This window comes from Plectropomus leopardus, chromosome 3, assembly GCF_026936395.1.
Source record: "Plectropomus leopardus strain MGB_pleo_1.0 chromosome 3, ASM2693639v1, whole genome shotgun sequence".
In the NCBI taxonomy this organism is placed as follows: domain Eukaryota; kingdom Metazoa; phylum Chordata; class Actinopteri; order Perciformes; family Serranidae; genus Plectropomus; species Plectropomus leopardus.
Window position 1 is genome coordinate 11,661,277 of NC_142178.1, and position 13,776 is coordinate 11,675,052.

General features: G+C 39.2%; 1 protein-coding gene across 3 annotated transcripts in view; it reads left to right on the plus strand.

The window, feature by feature from the left end:
• Nucleotides 1–13,677, plus strand: part of pkn1a (protein kinase N1a) — a 66,035-nt gene extending 52,358 nt beyond the window's left edge. For 2 of the 3 annotated variants that reach the window (XM_088075593.1, XM_088075592.1), the window contains exons 9-23: nucleotides 619–728; nucleotides 1,329–1,472; nucleotides 1,877–1,952; nucleotides 3,026–3,161; nucleotides 3,464–3,590; nucleotides 4,751–4,830; nucleotides 5,210–5,285; nucleotides 6,076–6,167; nucleotides 6,446–6,622; nucleotides 8,177–8,239; nucleotides 8,641–8,717; nucleotides 8,853–8,995; nucleotides 9,718–9,825; nucleotides 10,268–10,348; nucleotides 10,602–13,677. In XM_088075593.1, coding sequence (XP_087931719.1) covers nucleotides 619–728; nucleotides 1,329–1,472; nucleotides 1,877–1,952; nucleotides 3,026–3,161; nucleotides 3,464–3,590; nucleotides 4,751–4,830; nucleotides 5,210–5,285; nucleotides 6,076–6,167; nucleotides 6,446–6,622; nucleotides 8,177–8,239; nucleotides 8,641–8,717; nucleotides 8,853–8,995; nucleotides 9,718–9,825; nucleotides 10,268–10,348; nucleotides 10,602–10,805 — 1,694 coding nt within the window. In that variant the 3' untranslated portion in view covers nucleotides 10,806–13,677. The remainder of the gene's footprint in view (nucleotides 1–618; nucleotides 729–1,328; nucleotides 1,473–1,876; nucleotides 1,953–3,025; nucleotides 3,162–3,463; nucleotides 3,591–4,750; nucleotides 4,831–5,209; nucleotides 5,286–6,075; nucleotides 6,168–6,445; nucleotides 6,623–8,176; nucleotides 8,240–8,640; nucleotides 8,718–8,852; nucleotides 8,996–9,717; nucleotides 9,826–10,267; nucleotides 10,349–10,601) is intronic. The other variant, XM_042484774.2, reaches the window with a different exon arrangement.
• Nucleotides 13,678–13,776: the final 99 nt, after the last annotated feature.

The window sequence follows — 13,776 nt, forward strand, 5'->3', positions numbered from 1 at the left end:
AGTCAGAAACGGAGAAAAAGCAAAACAAAAAGAGATTTGAGTGCAAAAAGGCATAAATTATTACAAAATACAAATTCGATCATATAAAATAAAGAAATATGAAATCTGTATTCACTATATAAACCTTTTACATTTGCAGATAATGTATGTCCATGATTGATAGTTGCACAGGATAACTGAAACACACACGGTGTGTGGTATTTTTACAGGAGAAATATATATTATTGCACAGTAAGTGGTAAGACATTGCACATTAGCACATGTAGCAAATCTATCTTAAGTGCATTAATTTACCGTGCGTCCCTTTAGGTTGCTGAGGTTAGATTCTGTGGGTCGGTGCTCACACATTACGGCACAGCAGCGTCAGCACGTTTAGCTGAAGTGTCTCAATACTCTGAGCAGACTTTTCACAGCCGGCCTTTCTTTGGTCTTGCACTTTCTGCAGTGTCTCCAAGGAAATTAATCACAATCATTTATCAGTACTTCGATTGTATATTTGTACTGTGAGCATACAGTAGCTTTTATTTTTATAGTGGTCAGGGCTAAAGTGCCAGGTTCTGTGTAGGAATTCGACTTACGGAGGGAATAAAATGCGCTGATCTTTTTGTGTGTGTGCAGCTGAGGTGAGTGCCGTGCTGAAGCTGGATAATACCGTGGTGGGTCAGACACCGTGGAAGACTGTGGGAGAGCAGGCCTGGGACCAGACCTTCACTGTGGAGCTGGAAAGGGTCAGTACATTCCCCCCTTTATTCATAAACCCTTTATCGCTAACAATCAATTTCATAAGTACTACACCCGAAAACCACTCCAGCTTTGCCCCCCCAATCAGGAACCACTTCTTCCCAATTTAGTATCACATACAGAAGTTCAAAGATATGGAATCAATTTCCTCCTCACCTGTTTAAACCTTCTCCTTTAATTTAAAAAAATCAGTGAAAAACTTCCTATTTTAACGATAGTCCATCATGATGTGTGTTTTTGTTCATGTTTACCTTTTCTACTCTTCTTCTTTTTCTTTACATAATTATTTCTGTCCTCATCTGCCTGTCCCACCTCTTATTTATATTTTCATTATAGCCTATATTCAAAAAAGTGTATATATGTATATATTTATAATTGTTTTTGTTTAATCTTAAGAGGTTGTGTGTACTGATTGATAGTTTTGTAAGGATTCCCACTTGTCAAGCCCCGTGAGGCTTTTCTGGGTTTCCCCTGCATGTTTCCTTTTTTAAAAATGTATAACATTGTCATTTTTAATATGTGCAAAATAAATCAAATCAAATCAAATATTAACCATCGCTGGGTGCCTGCGTGTGTGTGTGTTTTAGTCCAGGGAGATGGAGATTGCAGTCTACTGGAAGGACTACCGCTCGCTGTGCGCTCTGAAGTACCTGAAGCTGGAGGAGTTCCTGGACAACCAGAAACACAGAGTTCAGCTGGAGCTGGAGCCTCAGGGCCTGCTGCTGGCCGAGGTACACACACATACACACACCTGGACATAAAGTGACACACAAACCCCCAAAAACTAAAGAAAAAGGGGACAGCCAGACACAAAGCTAACTTGGCACCTGCCTGTGGAAGTGCTATAAATACACACAAAGATATTCAAAGGTGCTCATGTAAACCTGCCCACACACACACACACACACACACACACACACACACACACACACACACACACACACGCACAAGCTGTCACATGCACCTGTGCTGAAAAATACCGCTTTGATACATCATACTTGAAAGGTTCAATTGTCTAAGTGTGACATCGGAAAATGTGTGTGTGTAATTTTCCTGTTTTCATGTTTCGTGTGTGTGTGTGTGTGTGTGTGTGCGTGTGTGCGTGTGTGCGTGTGTGCGCATGTGTTTTTTCCAGGTGACCTTCTTTAACCCGGTCATTGAGAGAGTTCCTCGCCTCCAGAGACAGAAGAAGGTCTTTTCTAAGCAGCAAGGTGAGGAAGAAACAGAGCAGAGAGGAAAGAGAGAAAAAACTCCTAAAAATGATTACAGGTTCAGCAGAGTTTATATCGACAACCTTTTGAAATGAACAAACAGCAGCTGTGCTGAAACTAGTTTTATCTTAATAAGAAAATGAACATAACCTGAAGGAAAAAAAGACTTCTGTTACTCAGGTCACTGTTTTCATTTAGAGCACAGCACCATCTAGTGGTGAGAAAATCTCAGTCCTTCATGATGATGATGATCGTATTAGTGTAAGAGTGACTAAAGAGGACAAAGAGATTCATCCTCACTTTGACAAGATGTAAAAATGAAATATTAACATCGGGAAAAAAAATTACAGAGAGAAATTATGCAGCAAAAACGAGTCAGCCAAAGCCTGAAAAGGTCTTAAATAACTGAAGACAAGGACAACTATTTGTCTTTCCGATGATAGTGGAGGTTTTTTTTTATTATCACGTAATTTTAAGAGTGTATACCAGACTATTAGGAATTCTCTTTGGATGTCTGTGAATATCAGGATTACTTCAACTGTAATTGACATTGCCATAATCTACTTTTTTTCCTACATTTTACCCCTTTAAGATTTCGTATATTTGAAATCAATGAACACATCATGAAAGAGCAAAAATCTGAATAATTAAATAATATTGCCAAGTATTTTTCCTCATACACGGAATTTCCCTTGGTGTTTTGTGCATAAGTATAAGCATAGTAGGAGAAAGTAATGACGCAGGGGTGCAAAAGTCAGAATATTCTAACATGTTCGATAAAAATACAAAAAAAACCATGAAAAAACATGGGTAAAATATATCTGATTTTTGCAGAAATGTACAAAAATATTGACCAGTAAATGTGCAAAAGTTCACAGTATTAAGAACAGGAATTTGTTCTATTTACAGAGATAATAGTCCAAGATGTGCATGCTAGTGTAACGCTTAAAGGCAGATGTTACCGTAAAAGAAAGAGTTTGAGGATTTTTTAAATCATAGCCGATACAGAACAGTCAGACGGTGAGACGGACATCACTTACTTAAGATGTGTGTGTGCGTACGTGTGTTTGCAGGCAAGGCTTTCCTTCGGGCTCGTCAGATGAACGTGGATATCGGGACGTGGGTGAGGCTGCTTCGAAACGCCATCCCCACCGTCAACAACTCAGGAACCTACAGTCCCAACGCGCACAGCCTCACACTCAACTCCGGGTGAGACACACACACAAACACACAGTTCATTAGTGTCACGGAAGCACACACTCCACTTCATTGTACTGGAGAAAAACACCCGGCATCGACATGTGACGTTTGATAGCCGTCAGTCAGACTTTGCTATCAAACGCAGCAGCAGCATTCCTTGAACCTTTTTCCTTGTGTTTCCTGGCAAAGTAAAAAGCATTTGATGCTTTCTCTGCCCCTCGTCTAACAGCCCTCCTGTGTTTGTCTCTGTTCATCTGTGCGTCTGCATCGCTCTGTCGGTGTGTTTGTTTGTGTCTGTGTGAATCTTTCAGGGAGGTCTCCATAGAGAAGTTGAGTCTGGACAGCGACTCTCCAATAAGAGGCGATTACAAGAGAGACACGGACGTACACACCCCGGTGAGACAGACAGAGAGAGAGGAAGCGCGGGAAATGGGGGAGGTGTGTGTGTGTGTGTGTGTGTGCGTGTGTGTTAGCTGTGGAAATCTCTTATTTTATCTTGGGGAAAAAAAATCCCCAAGCCGTGATTCACAAATAAAGACCAGCTGCATTCAACTAAGTTATGAGATGAATCAAAACATGGAAAACTGGTAATGAATAATGCAATGATTCATGATCCAAGCCATTATCATTACAATTTAGGTCAAGTTTTTACTTTATTTTTAAACTTGACAAACAAGACAGAACAAAAAAAAAACATTTCATTTTGAGGTAAATAAAATTGTAAAAATGTGTTTGAAGAAATCTTTACATGTGCTCCAAAAACAGCTGCATCTTAATGCTGTGTTCACGTTCTATCGGTTATCGTAGTGTTTTTGAAAATATATCTAATAACTTGGTGCTTACTAAGATAAAAGTGCCTAAAAACGAAAGCAATATGGACGCCTCATGTCATCCAGAGTCAGTTGTTATACTATGTCATTAAATCTAAATTTCAAAGACGTAGTTTTATGATGTCAGGAGGTTATCTTTAACCCTCAAACAACCGATTTGTAGTGATTCAGCTCTCTTTCCAGTCGTCTGATGATGTGAACAAGTCATAGATGTGAGTCGTAATCTCGACAGTCCACGTGACACGAATGCAAAATAACTCTGTTGTCACAAAATGGATAAATATCACACACAAAATTATATTAAATAGCAGGGCAACAGCTTTATTTTATCTTCTCATCTAAATTGTTTTTTATTGTCAGCTCTGGAGGCTCATAGTGAACCCAGACAGCTCATACTGAAAAGGATGCTTTGATTATTTTTAGTGGTTATTGTTAATATGAAAAAAGAGGAAAACAAGTTGATTTATGTGATTTGACTGGCCGACAGTGGAGAGATTAAGTTTAACTTATGTCAAAGATGACACTGCAACCATAGTGATTGTCTTTGAGGTTTCTCAGTGTCTCCAAAAAACTGAGCAACGCTGCACATGGTTTCGGGGCATTAGGTTTGAAACTGATAGCAGAGATAAATATGAAATCCTGTCTGTGCGTCACGTCCAAACTGCTGTCATGAACTCATGTCTCTTGTCCTCCATTATCTCTCCATCTCTGCACATCTCTCTTTGTGTCTTCTCCTTTGTGGCCCTTTCCTCGCATGTCCCCTGTCAGGACCGACTGCCCGTCATCGAGCCCTTCTCCCCCCCAGACCTCACCCCTGAGTGCCCTGTCCGAACCCCGTCCGTGGGCAGGTACACACACAAACGCACACAAACACCACACCTTCATGCTTTCATTTAAGACATTTATTTTATTATTTTTAACATAATTACAACAACGCTGTCATTTTAGTCTGCTGTTTTGCATATACTTTATGTATATACTTCTGTATATTCTATTCTTGTCTGTGTATGTTTTATAATGGGGCTTTTTGACGTGAAAGCACAGGTGTAAATGATGAAAATGAATGACAGCTATCACTCTACCCACGCTCACAGCTCCCATGTCTGCCGTGACAAATTCTGCTGTCATTTATTCTGAGCAGCTCATATGATTTTATTTTTTGGTTTTTTTTTCTGCATTTGTTATCCAATACAAATGTTCCTGCTGACTGTGTGTCCATCTCTCCAGTAAACAGAGGAAAGGTCCTCTGTCTCTCCAGGACTTCAGGCTGATCGCTGTGTTGGGCAGGGGACACTTTGGGAAGGTACGGTTTGATGAATGGCTTTTAAACAACGTCTCCCAAACAGTTCAGTAATAACACAAAGAACAGAATGGTATTTCTTGAATTTCATAATAAGTGTTTTACTGGCTTCTCTGGATAACAGCGTTTTCTTCAGGCAGCCACCAAGACGTTTATGCTGAGTATAATTGGTCTTTTTGTATGATTTTGTCAGTTTACAGGTTTCCTCTCCACCTCCCAACACTTTAAATAGAATTAATTTGCCAAAAAAATGACTCATAATGTGCAATTAACAAAGTTAAGGATTCATTTGATTGATACTTTTTTTCCTCAGTAGATATAGCAATAATATTATCATTATCAACACTTTTGGCCATGATAATTGTGTAGTGAAATATATGGTGCCAGCCTTTATACAGTCTATGTTTACAGCCAGAAAAACAAATATACAAGACAATTAGTAAAAAGCTTTTTTGTGTTCTTTATGCCACTGAGTGCTTGTGTTTGTGTATGTAATAAGCATATAAAGTTCTCACTTGCATTAAATGGCAGCCTTCAATAAATGTCCATCACATGCAAAAGAGGAACTCCTTGTTAAATACATTCTGATCATGCTCATACAAAAAGCAGTTGCTGAAAAGTTTCAAACAGTGGGAAAAGTGTACAGGTTTAAATCCTGTAATTCAGATCTTATCGTTTTCATTTCTCGTCCAAAAAACATGCACATCTAGAGGCCTTCAGACAACTTTGTTGTTGTTTAATAGTTTTTAAGAGAGAAACAAACTGACTTATCGCTGCATGTTTTTGTCTCCAGGTGTTGTTGTCAGAATACAAGAAGACGAGCACGATGTACGCCATTAAAGCTCTGAAGAAAGGCGATATCGTAGCTCGGGATGAGGTGGAAAGGTGTGTGTTGTGTGTGTTAAGCACTCTGCGTGTTTGTGTGATTGGTTGCTTTTTTTTTTTTTTTTTTTTCCTGGTTCTTTGATTATACATTTCAGTGTGTTTAATCTGTGCCACTGTGCTTTAAATCACCATGATTACAGTTCATCTGTGGGATGAGTGTGGGTGTCTCATGGACCAAAATAAACACTATCTAATTATGTGAAAATGTCCTCTCCTCCCCTCAATCCTTCGTTTTTCCCTTCCTGCCTCTGCATCCTCTTCCTCCCTTCCTCCTGCAGTCTGATGTGCGAAAAGCGCATCTTTGAGATCGTCAACCTGTCGCACCATCCGTTCCTGGTCAACCTGTTTGCGTGTTTCCAGACTCCAGAGCACGTGTGTTTTGTGATGGAGTACACTGCTGGAGGCGACCTGATGATGCACATCCACACAGACGTCTTCACAGAGCCACGAGCTGTGTACGTAACTGCTGAATATGTGTGTTGGAGACAGAGAAACCCTAAATAGAGACTTCAAAAAAAACCAACAGTTATTTGTTTGTATGATAAGTGAGACTGTAAACACACTTTGAATTTTCCCACAAGTCTGTAAACCCCTGAAAGTAAATGATTTTAAACGTTTTCAGGGCTTTTCAAATTTTCTAATAACTTGAAATCTCAAAGTAGAGCTACAACTTTTACTTCTACCTCCAATGAATTCAGTTTCTATTTGTAGCCCCAATGAGCCCTGCTATTATGGTCAATTTGGAGGCACTAGATAAAGGAGTCACATTCATTTTATGTCTGTCTTAAAGCGACACTGACATGCTCATATATATACTGAACGCACTGTTGGCCGCAGTATTTGTTCCACCTGTACTGGCTGTAAAGAGGTAGTTTTTTATAGCAACAAACCTGTTTCACAGCAGGAAAAGCACAGGTGCAACTACTAACATTAACAATGGCTCAATTCCATTAAGTGTCCGATTTAAGCTGTTTAAGCCCGCACACACAATACCAAGACCTTCCCTGAGTGGAATTCAGCCATTGTTAAAGATAAATGTTATTAAATCTGCATGTTTGTTTTCTGCTATGACATGTCAAAATTTCTGTTGTGAAAATGTATATTTAGTATAAGTGATGGTGGGACAAAAGAAAACCATTCAAAGTTCATCCAAAGTGAATATGAGAAGTTAGAAGTGTGACTTTAATAGATAAAGCTGCTTTTATTTTTTTATTATGATTTATTTATTTTTTTATTCAAATAAAGTTTTTTTGTTTTTTTGTTTTTTGTTTTTTTAATTAAAAGTTCCTCATCCCACCACTGCAACTTAGCAAGCACATACTGTCTAGGGAAACCAAAGAGTACGTCCCATCTCTTACTTTGAAATAGCATTTATGTTGTTTTTGTGGCCCGTTTGGACGAGAGAAACAATTACAGAAACCAAAAACTCTTTGTGCTTTTATGGGCATGTGAGTGTTGTGAAATTGTGCTTAAACAGTGGTGTTGTTATGAACTATATCATACTAAAAGGTGTTTCTCGTATTTTATTTTTGTCTTGTCTACAGAATATTATAAAAAAATATTTCACATATAATCTTATAAAAAACACTCAAAGTAAATAAAAGTTGGAAAAACCCTGGCTTTTACACCATTTTAAAATAAAAATTTCCATGGTGTCCAGTTTATCCAGCAAATTGAATTGAAATGAATATACTTTATTTCGAATATTTTATTAAAAAATAATATGCATATGAAAAATACAATAGTGTAACTATATAGCAGATTTTAAATAAGCAACATTAACTAACATTTCATAATCAAAAAGGAGCCAGAAGAAGCAAAATGTTTGTCTAGTCCTTCCTCTGAATTATTAGTTAAGTCATTTATTTTCAGTAATCAAAAAGTAAACCAAAAGCCTGCAGCTTTGGCACTGAAGATATGTGTTTAGTATAATTCTAGTAGTCATCAGTATGAGCTTTACATTTTTTTTGTTGCAGGTTTGTAATAATGTTTCTCTGGTTTGACTTCAGGTTTTATGCGGCCTGCGTAGTTCTTGGACTTCAGTTCCTTCATGACCATAAGATTGTGTACAGGTGAGTGCAGCCTCACACAATCCTGTTTCCACACATGATAGTTGGGGTGTAAAAAAGTCATCTATGCCTAGTGAAGAAGCAACAGACTACAAAAACATGTATCCATGCAAATATGTGCATGAGATGTGTGTGCGTTAAGCCCGATGGAGAAGCTGTCTTGGTAAACATAATGGTGAGCATGTTAAAGCTGACACGCACCAAGCCGACATCCTTCAGAGCCCTCAGCATGCTGAAGTTAGCGTTAAGTGCAGCCACAGTGGAGTCTCACAGAGCAGCTAGTGTAGCCGGGGAACTGTTGCTCTGTTTGTATCTCTGTTAAACTCCTCGTGTGCTCTCAGCTGTGTTTGATGAAACACTGTGCGGATTCTCTGATACGTTTTTTTACCTTCCCTCTCTCCCAGAGACCTCAAACTTGACAACCTGCTGCTAGACACAGATGGCTACGTGAAGATCGCTGACTTTGGACTGTGCAAAGAAGGTGGGTATCGACGTTAATAACAGATGGGCTCATTTTTATTTTTCATGTTACGTCCGAGTCCTGACTGCCTGCTTCACCAATTCCCCTGAAAGCGTTTAGCCACAATCAGTTTCTTCTGTCTGCCTCCGTCTGCAGGAATGGGCTTTGGGGACCGTACCAGCACATTTTGTGGGACTCCAGAGTTTTTGGCCCCGGAGGTCCTAACAGATACATCCTACACTAGAGCAGTTGACTGGTGGGGACTGGGGGTCCTCATCTATGAAATGTTGGTGGGAGAGGTGAGAACAAATACACAAAGCTCTTAAAGTGTTTGTGCAGAGAAAGCTGAACACAAATTACAAACTTGTTATTTTAAGGGGTCTAAAACTCATAGTATGATGCAACTTCAGTGCTCCTTGTCCGAATCTTACCAGCAAACCTTAGCTGCTGTAGTCCCACTGTCTCTATCACTCTGTACTGTAAACGATCAAATAACAGATCAAACATCAAGAATCATATCCAACACTAGCCAAGAGCGAAAGTATATTGATTTCGTATTTATGAATAGATATGAAAATGTGACCATAAGGTCAGGTCGAAGTAAATGTGGAGATGATCAATATGCTCCCCTGTGATGGCGGAGCAGATAAGAAGCCTTGTATACCATCCTTTTATGTTGACTGTATGTCGAGATGAAGTTTAACATTGGTCGTTACTAGCTGCAGGAGAAACTTTTATTTTATATATTTTAAATTTTTTTAATTTATTTATTTATTTGAAATTTAAATGTGTTTTTTATTTGTCCTTTGCATGTTGCAGTTCCACAGTCTTAGAAACCTTGTTTACATTCCTGCTCACCTTTTACAGAAAGAAGTGGATGTGCACCGTCACTTAAAACATGACTGTGGTTGACACACTGATTTTGGAAAAGTCAAATCTGTAAAAAGCGTTGCATCGCATTAAGTGAGTGTTCTCCTTTTTTTTTTTTTTTGTGTGTGTGTGTGTGTGTGTGTGTGTGTAGTCTCCATTTCCAGGTGATGATGAAGAGGAGGTGTTTGACAGCATTGTGAATGATGAAGTCCGCTATCCACGCTTCCTGTCCACTGAAGCCATCGGCATCATGAGACGGGTATGAATACACACAGACACTCTTTCGCCTTCTCTTGCTGAATTTATCACCCACGATGAACAATACGTGACAAATGGGAGGAAAAAGAGATGACTGTTAGCTCTGTATTCAGATGTAGATCCAAAAAGTGTGTTGGGTGCTCTTGGAACAGGGGTAAATAAATAAATAAAGCAAAAAAAAAACAAAAAAAACGGACTATCAGGAGGGCAATCCAGGCACTCAATAATCAAACAATAATCAAATAAGAAATATATCAAGAAATATTTAAAAGCTTTTATTATAGAGGCTAAATTATTCAAAGAGACACCATGTTTCAACCACTGTAAGTCTTTATCAGGGCTTTAAAAAAAACATTACAAATGCTACATATACACATAAAACACCTTTCTTTTACCAACACACTTATTAATTCTTATTCTTGTGTGTTTTTTTTAATGAGTAGCTGTTGAGGAGGAATCCAGAGAGAAGACTGGGCTCTGGTGAAAAGGATGCAGAGGAGGTGAAAAAGCAGCCATTTTTCAGGGTAAGTATACCGTTTATTATTATTATGGGTGGGAGCGAGCAATCTGACCACTGGAGTGTTTTTCCACAAGAGCATGATGAGGTTAAAGAAACTATGACGATGCGTCGGAGCTGTCTAACCTGAATAAAGCAGACTATCTTTGGCCAGTGGAAACTTTTTGACACTTTGAAGGAAATGTATGCAAAACAAAAAAATCATCGGATTCTGAATTCACCTGTAAAATTGTCTCTTGTGTTTTTCTCTCTCTCTCCAGAATGTGGACTGGGAGGCTTTGCTTCAGAGGAAGGTGCCCCCTCCCTTCGTCCCATCCATTGTCGGCAAAGAAGACGTCAGCAATTTTGACGAGGAGTTCACCACTGAAGCTCCGACACTCACGCCTCCACGTGAGCCTCGCGTGCTCACTCGCAAAGACCAGGACAGCTTCCGGGACTTTGACTACGTCTCTGACCTCTGCTAGTGGAGCTGACGTAGAGGAATGTTTGATTTTTTTTTTTTTTAAGTCTTCACGACGGTTTCAACTAAGTGTCTGCTGACTGTTTGTCTGCCGTCAATTACACTGTGAATGAACGCGGAGAGACCGAAGGCAGTCGGTTTGTGTTTTGTGTTTTAAAGATGGAGGACTGAGACAATAAAAGCCTGGACATCTAGCTGGTGGGGTAAAATGTTAGACAAACACAGACTCCCCCTCTCCAATCATTGTTCAACACACCAGTGACTTGTGTATGTTTTTAGCCTTTAAAATGCCGCCTCCCATCCTCCCTTGTGTCAGTGCGGTCACCTGTGCAGCTGTGAGAGGAGGAGCTGGTGACTGTTTGGGGGTAGTTTCATGGCCTCTCATACCAATGCCTTACATTTGTACTTGTATTTGATCCACAGATTTGTTTTTTTTAAATTTGTGGTTGTTTGTGTACAGCAGCAGGAAGAGGAGGAGTGATTCGACGTGCTGTAGAAAGACTTTGTTTTTTAGAAAGAGGATTTTCTCGTCAGAGTGGAAACATTAAGAATGAGTTGCTTTCGCAGCAGTCGTATGATGACCCTCGGTGATGCAGACTGTTGCTGGGCAAAGTATGAGTTCAATATGGGGTAAAGAACCACTTTTATTAATTTACTTTGGACTTCTATCAGCTACTTTTTAAAAAACGTGTGCTGCTTGGATTTTAATGTCTGCCTCAAATGTTACAGCAATTTGCAAATCATATTTTATGACAGTTGAATGCATCATTCAATACCCAACACATACTCTTTAATTGGATATTTGGGTATTACACATAGTTTGATTGAAGAAACAGGTGTAGCAGACACAGAATCACAACCATTAGCAGAAAAGATACGTGTCGGGCAGGTTGTTTCATTTTTGTTTCAATTGAAAGAAAAAAACTAACGAACACTAAGAGTAAGGAGTCTGTCCATGGTGACTTTGAGACATGTTCATCCAGTCGTCTACATGCTGCCAGAGTTTTGTGAACATGTAGTAAATAATTTCCCTCCAAGACAATTACATGTGACTGTAAACTCAACAAACACCGGCTCTAAAAGTTGTTTTAGTGTGTTTGAAAAACTCGTTTTCAGATTTATCCGCTGTGGTCATTGCAGGGTTTCCATCCTAGTGACAAAATTATCTCCGTTTCAGCCGAAAACCGATTGCTATCTTTGTGATTTTGGAAAATCTGGGTGGTGCCACAAGCAAAACAAACCTCATTAGCCACTTTTCCACTGTGGAGCTCGCTGCAGTGAGCGCTGCCTTAGATCTCGCCGTAATAATACATTTCTAAATGAAGAATATCATTTGAAACATGATAGATGTCGGAAAATATGAGCCAGTGGTATGAACTTCTGTCACACTTTACATTTCAGAGTAAAGGAGGAGGTTTGTTGTGTATGTATGGTGATGTGGATTTTACTCATCTTGTTTATGACAATACAAAACCATGTGAGAGTATGAGATGACTTATTTTATAAAGAAACGCTGGAGTGGATACTCTGTGTATTGTTGTTAAGAGTGTGGGGGGTGTTAATTCAAGCCAAGGAAGGGTGGAGTACTGACACCCGAAAGCCAAGAACATAAATATGGCAGCAACATGTCCAATGCTTGAGAAAGAGACAATAACTGGGTAACTGGAGAATAACTTGAAATATTTCCCTACATTTTTACGATGTCTGTTCAGGTAAGGCCTTCATTTCCTGCTTTCACCATGTTCATGTATAGTGCCCAGAACTGAAAAAAGTATTTCCGCTTGCTTTTAGAAATGTAAGCTAGTCTTTCCAGACTTATACACTCTGAAAGCGCTTTTATCCACATCCTCAATGTTTGGGCGTCCATACTCTTCCAACATAATGCAATAGCTCTCCTGGCTTGGAGAAGTCCAAAGTCTAGACGTTTTGATGTGTGTATGAAGTCCTTCAGGCTGTTTCCAAGCAAATACAATTTGGCATTTAAATGGTCCTTAATATTTAACATATCTGAACATCAGTTTAGAACATCTTTCCAGAATGTTAGCAGACTTATGGCAAAGTTTGACAAGAGTTACGTACATTATCATTAACTATTTACAGCATAACAACATCCTTAATACTTTTATATACCAAGGAAAAGAATAAACTTTTAAGAATATATGTGTATATATATATATATATATATAGTTGAAACAATTTAATGCTGCGTTCCATTGTACTCAGAACTTGGGCAAAAAACAACCTGCAGTGGAAAGGCCGAGGTCAAGTCGGGATTTCAAATCATAAACTTGGGCAAGATCCATGTAGACTGAGTTGGTCGAAATGACGTCACAGCAATATGGAAGTCACACATGGTGAATGGTTGCAGAATTACCTGTTTGTCAGCTTTTACTTTTATGTAGTGTTTGTTTGTGCTGTGAAACATGCTATAACTTTCTAGTGGCATTTCCATTCATTTGGTTTGTGTTTGATAGAAGCCTGTTAGAGGTGCTGAGGTAGCTCGTGTACGTCCTCAGTACATGCTTCTGATGTTCAGCAAGTTTCCTGCGGGCATCTATGTTTTTCCTGGCAGATGCACTGGAAAGCATTCAGATCGGAAGTCGGAAAAACCGACAGAATTATCAACTTCCGACTTGCAATGGAACGCTGCATAATATCCATGGAAACAACTCATTCTAGTTAAATAAAACAGTATAATTAATTTAATTTATGAGACATCAATTTGTCCTTTTGCAGGCATAGGGGAGTAATCACAGACCGTGTATATAATGTTTCATGGTACTGTCTCATTTGTGATCGGTGCAATTTGAGATGTTACACTTGCCCCCAGTCTCCCCTACATATTAATCACGATTAAATGTAAAGGTATGACTCTGTTGTATGAGTGTGATATGGTTACTGTGTGTGTGTGTGTGGGGGGGCGTGCGTGCGTGCGTGCGTGCTCGCGTCTGTGTGCAGCCAGTCGGTGTGCAGCT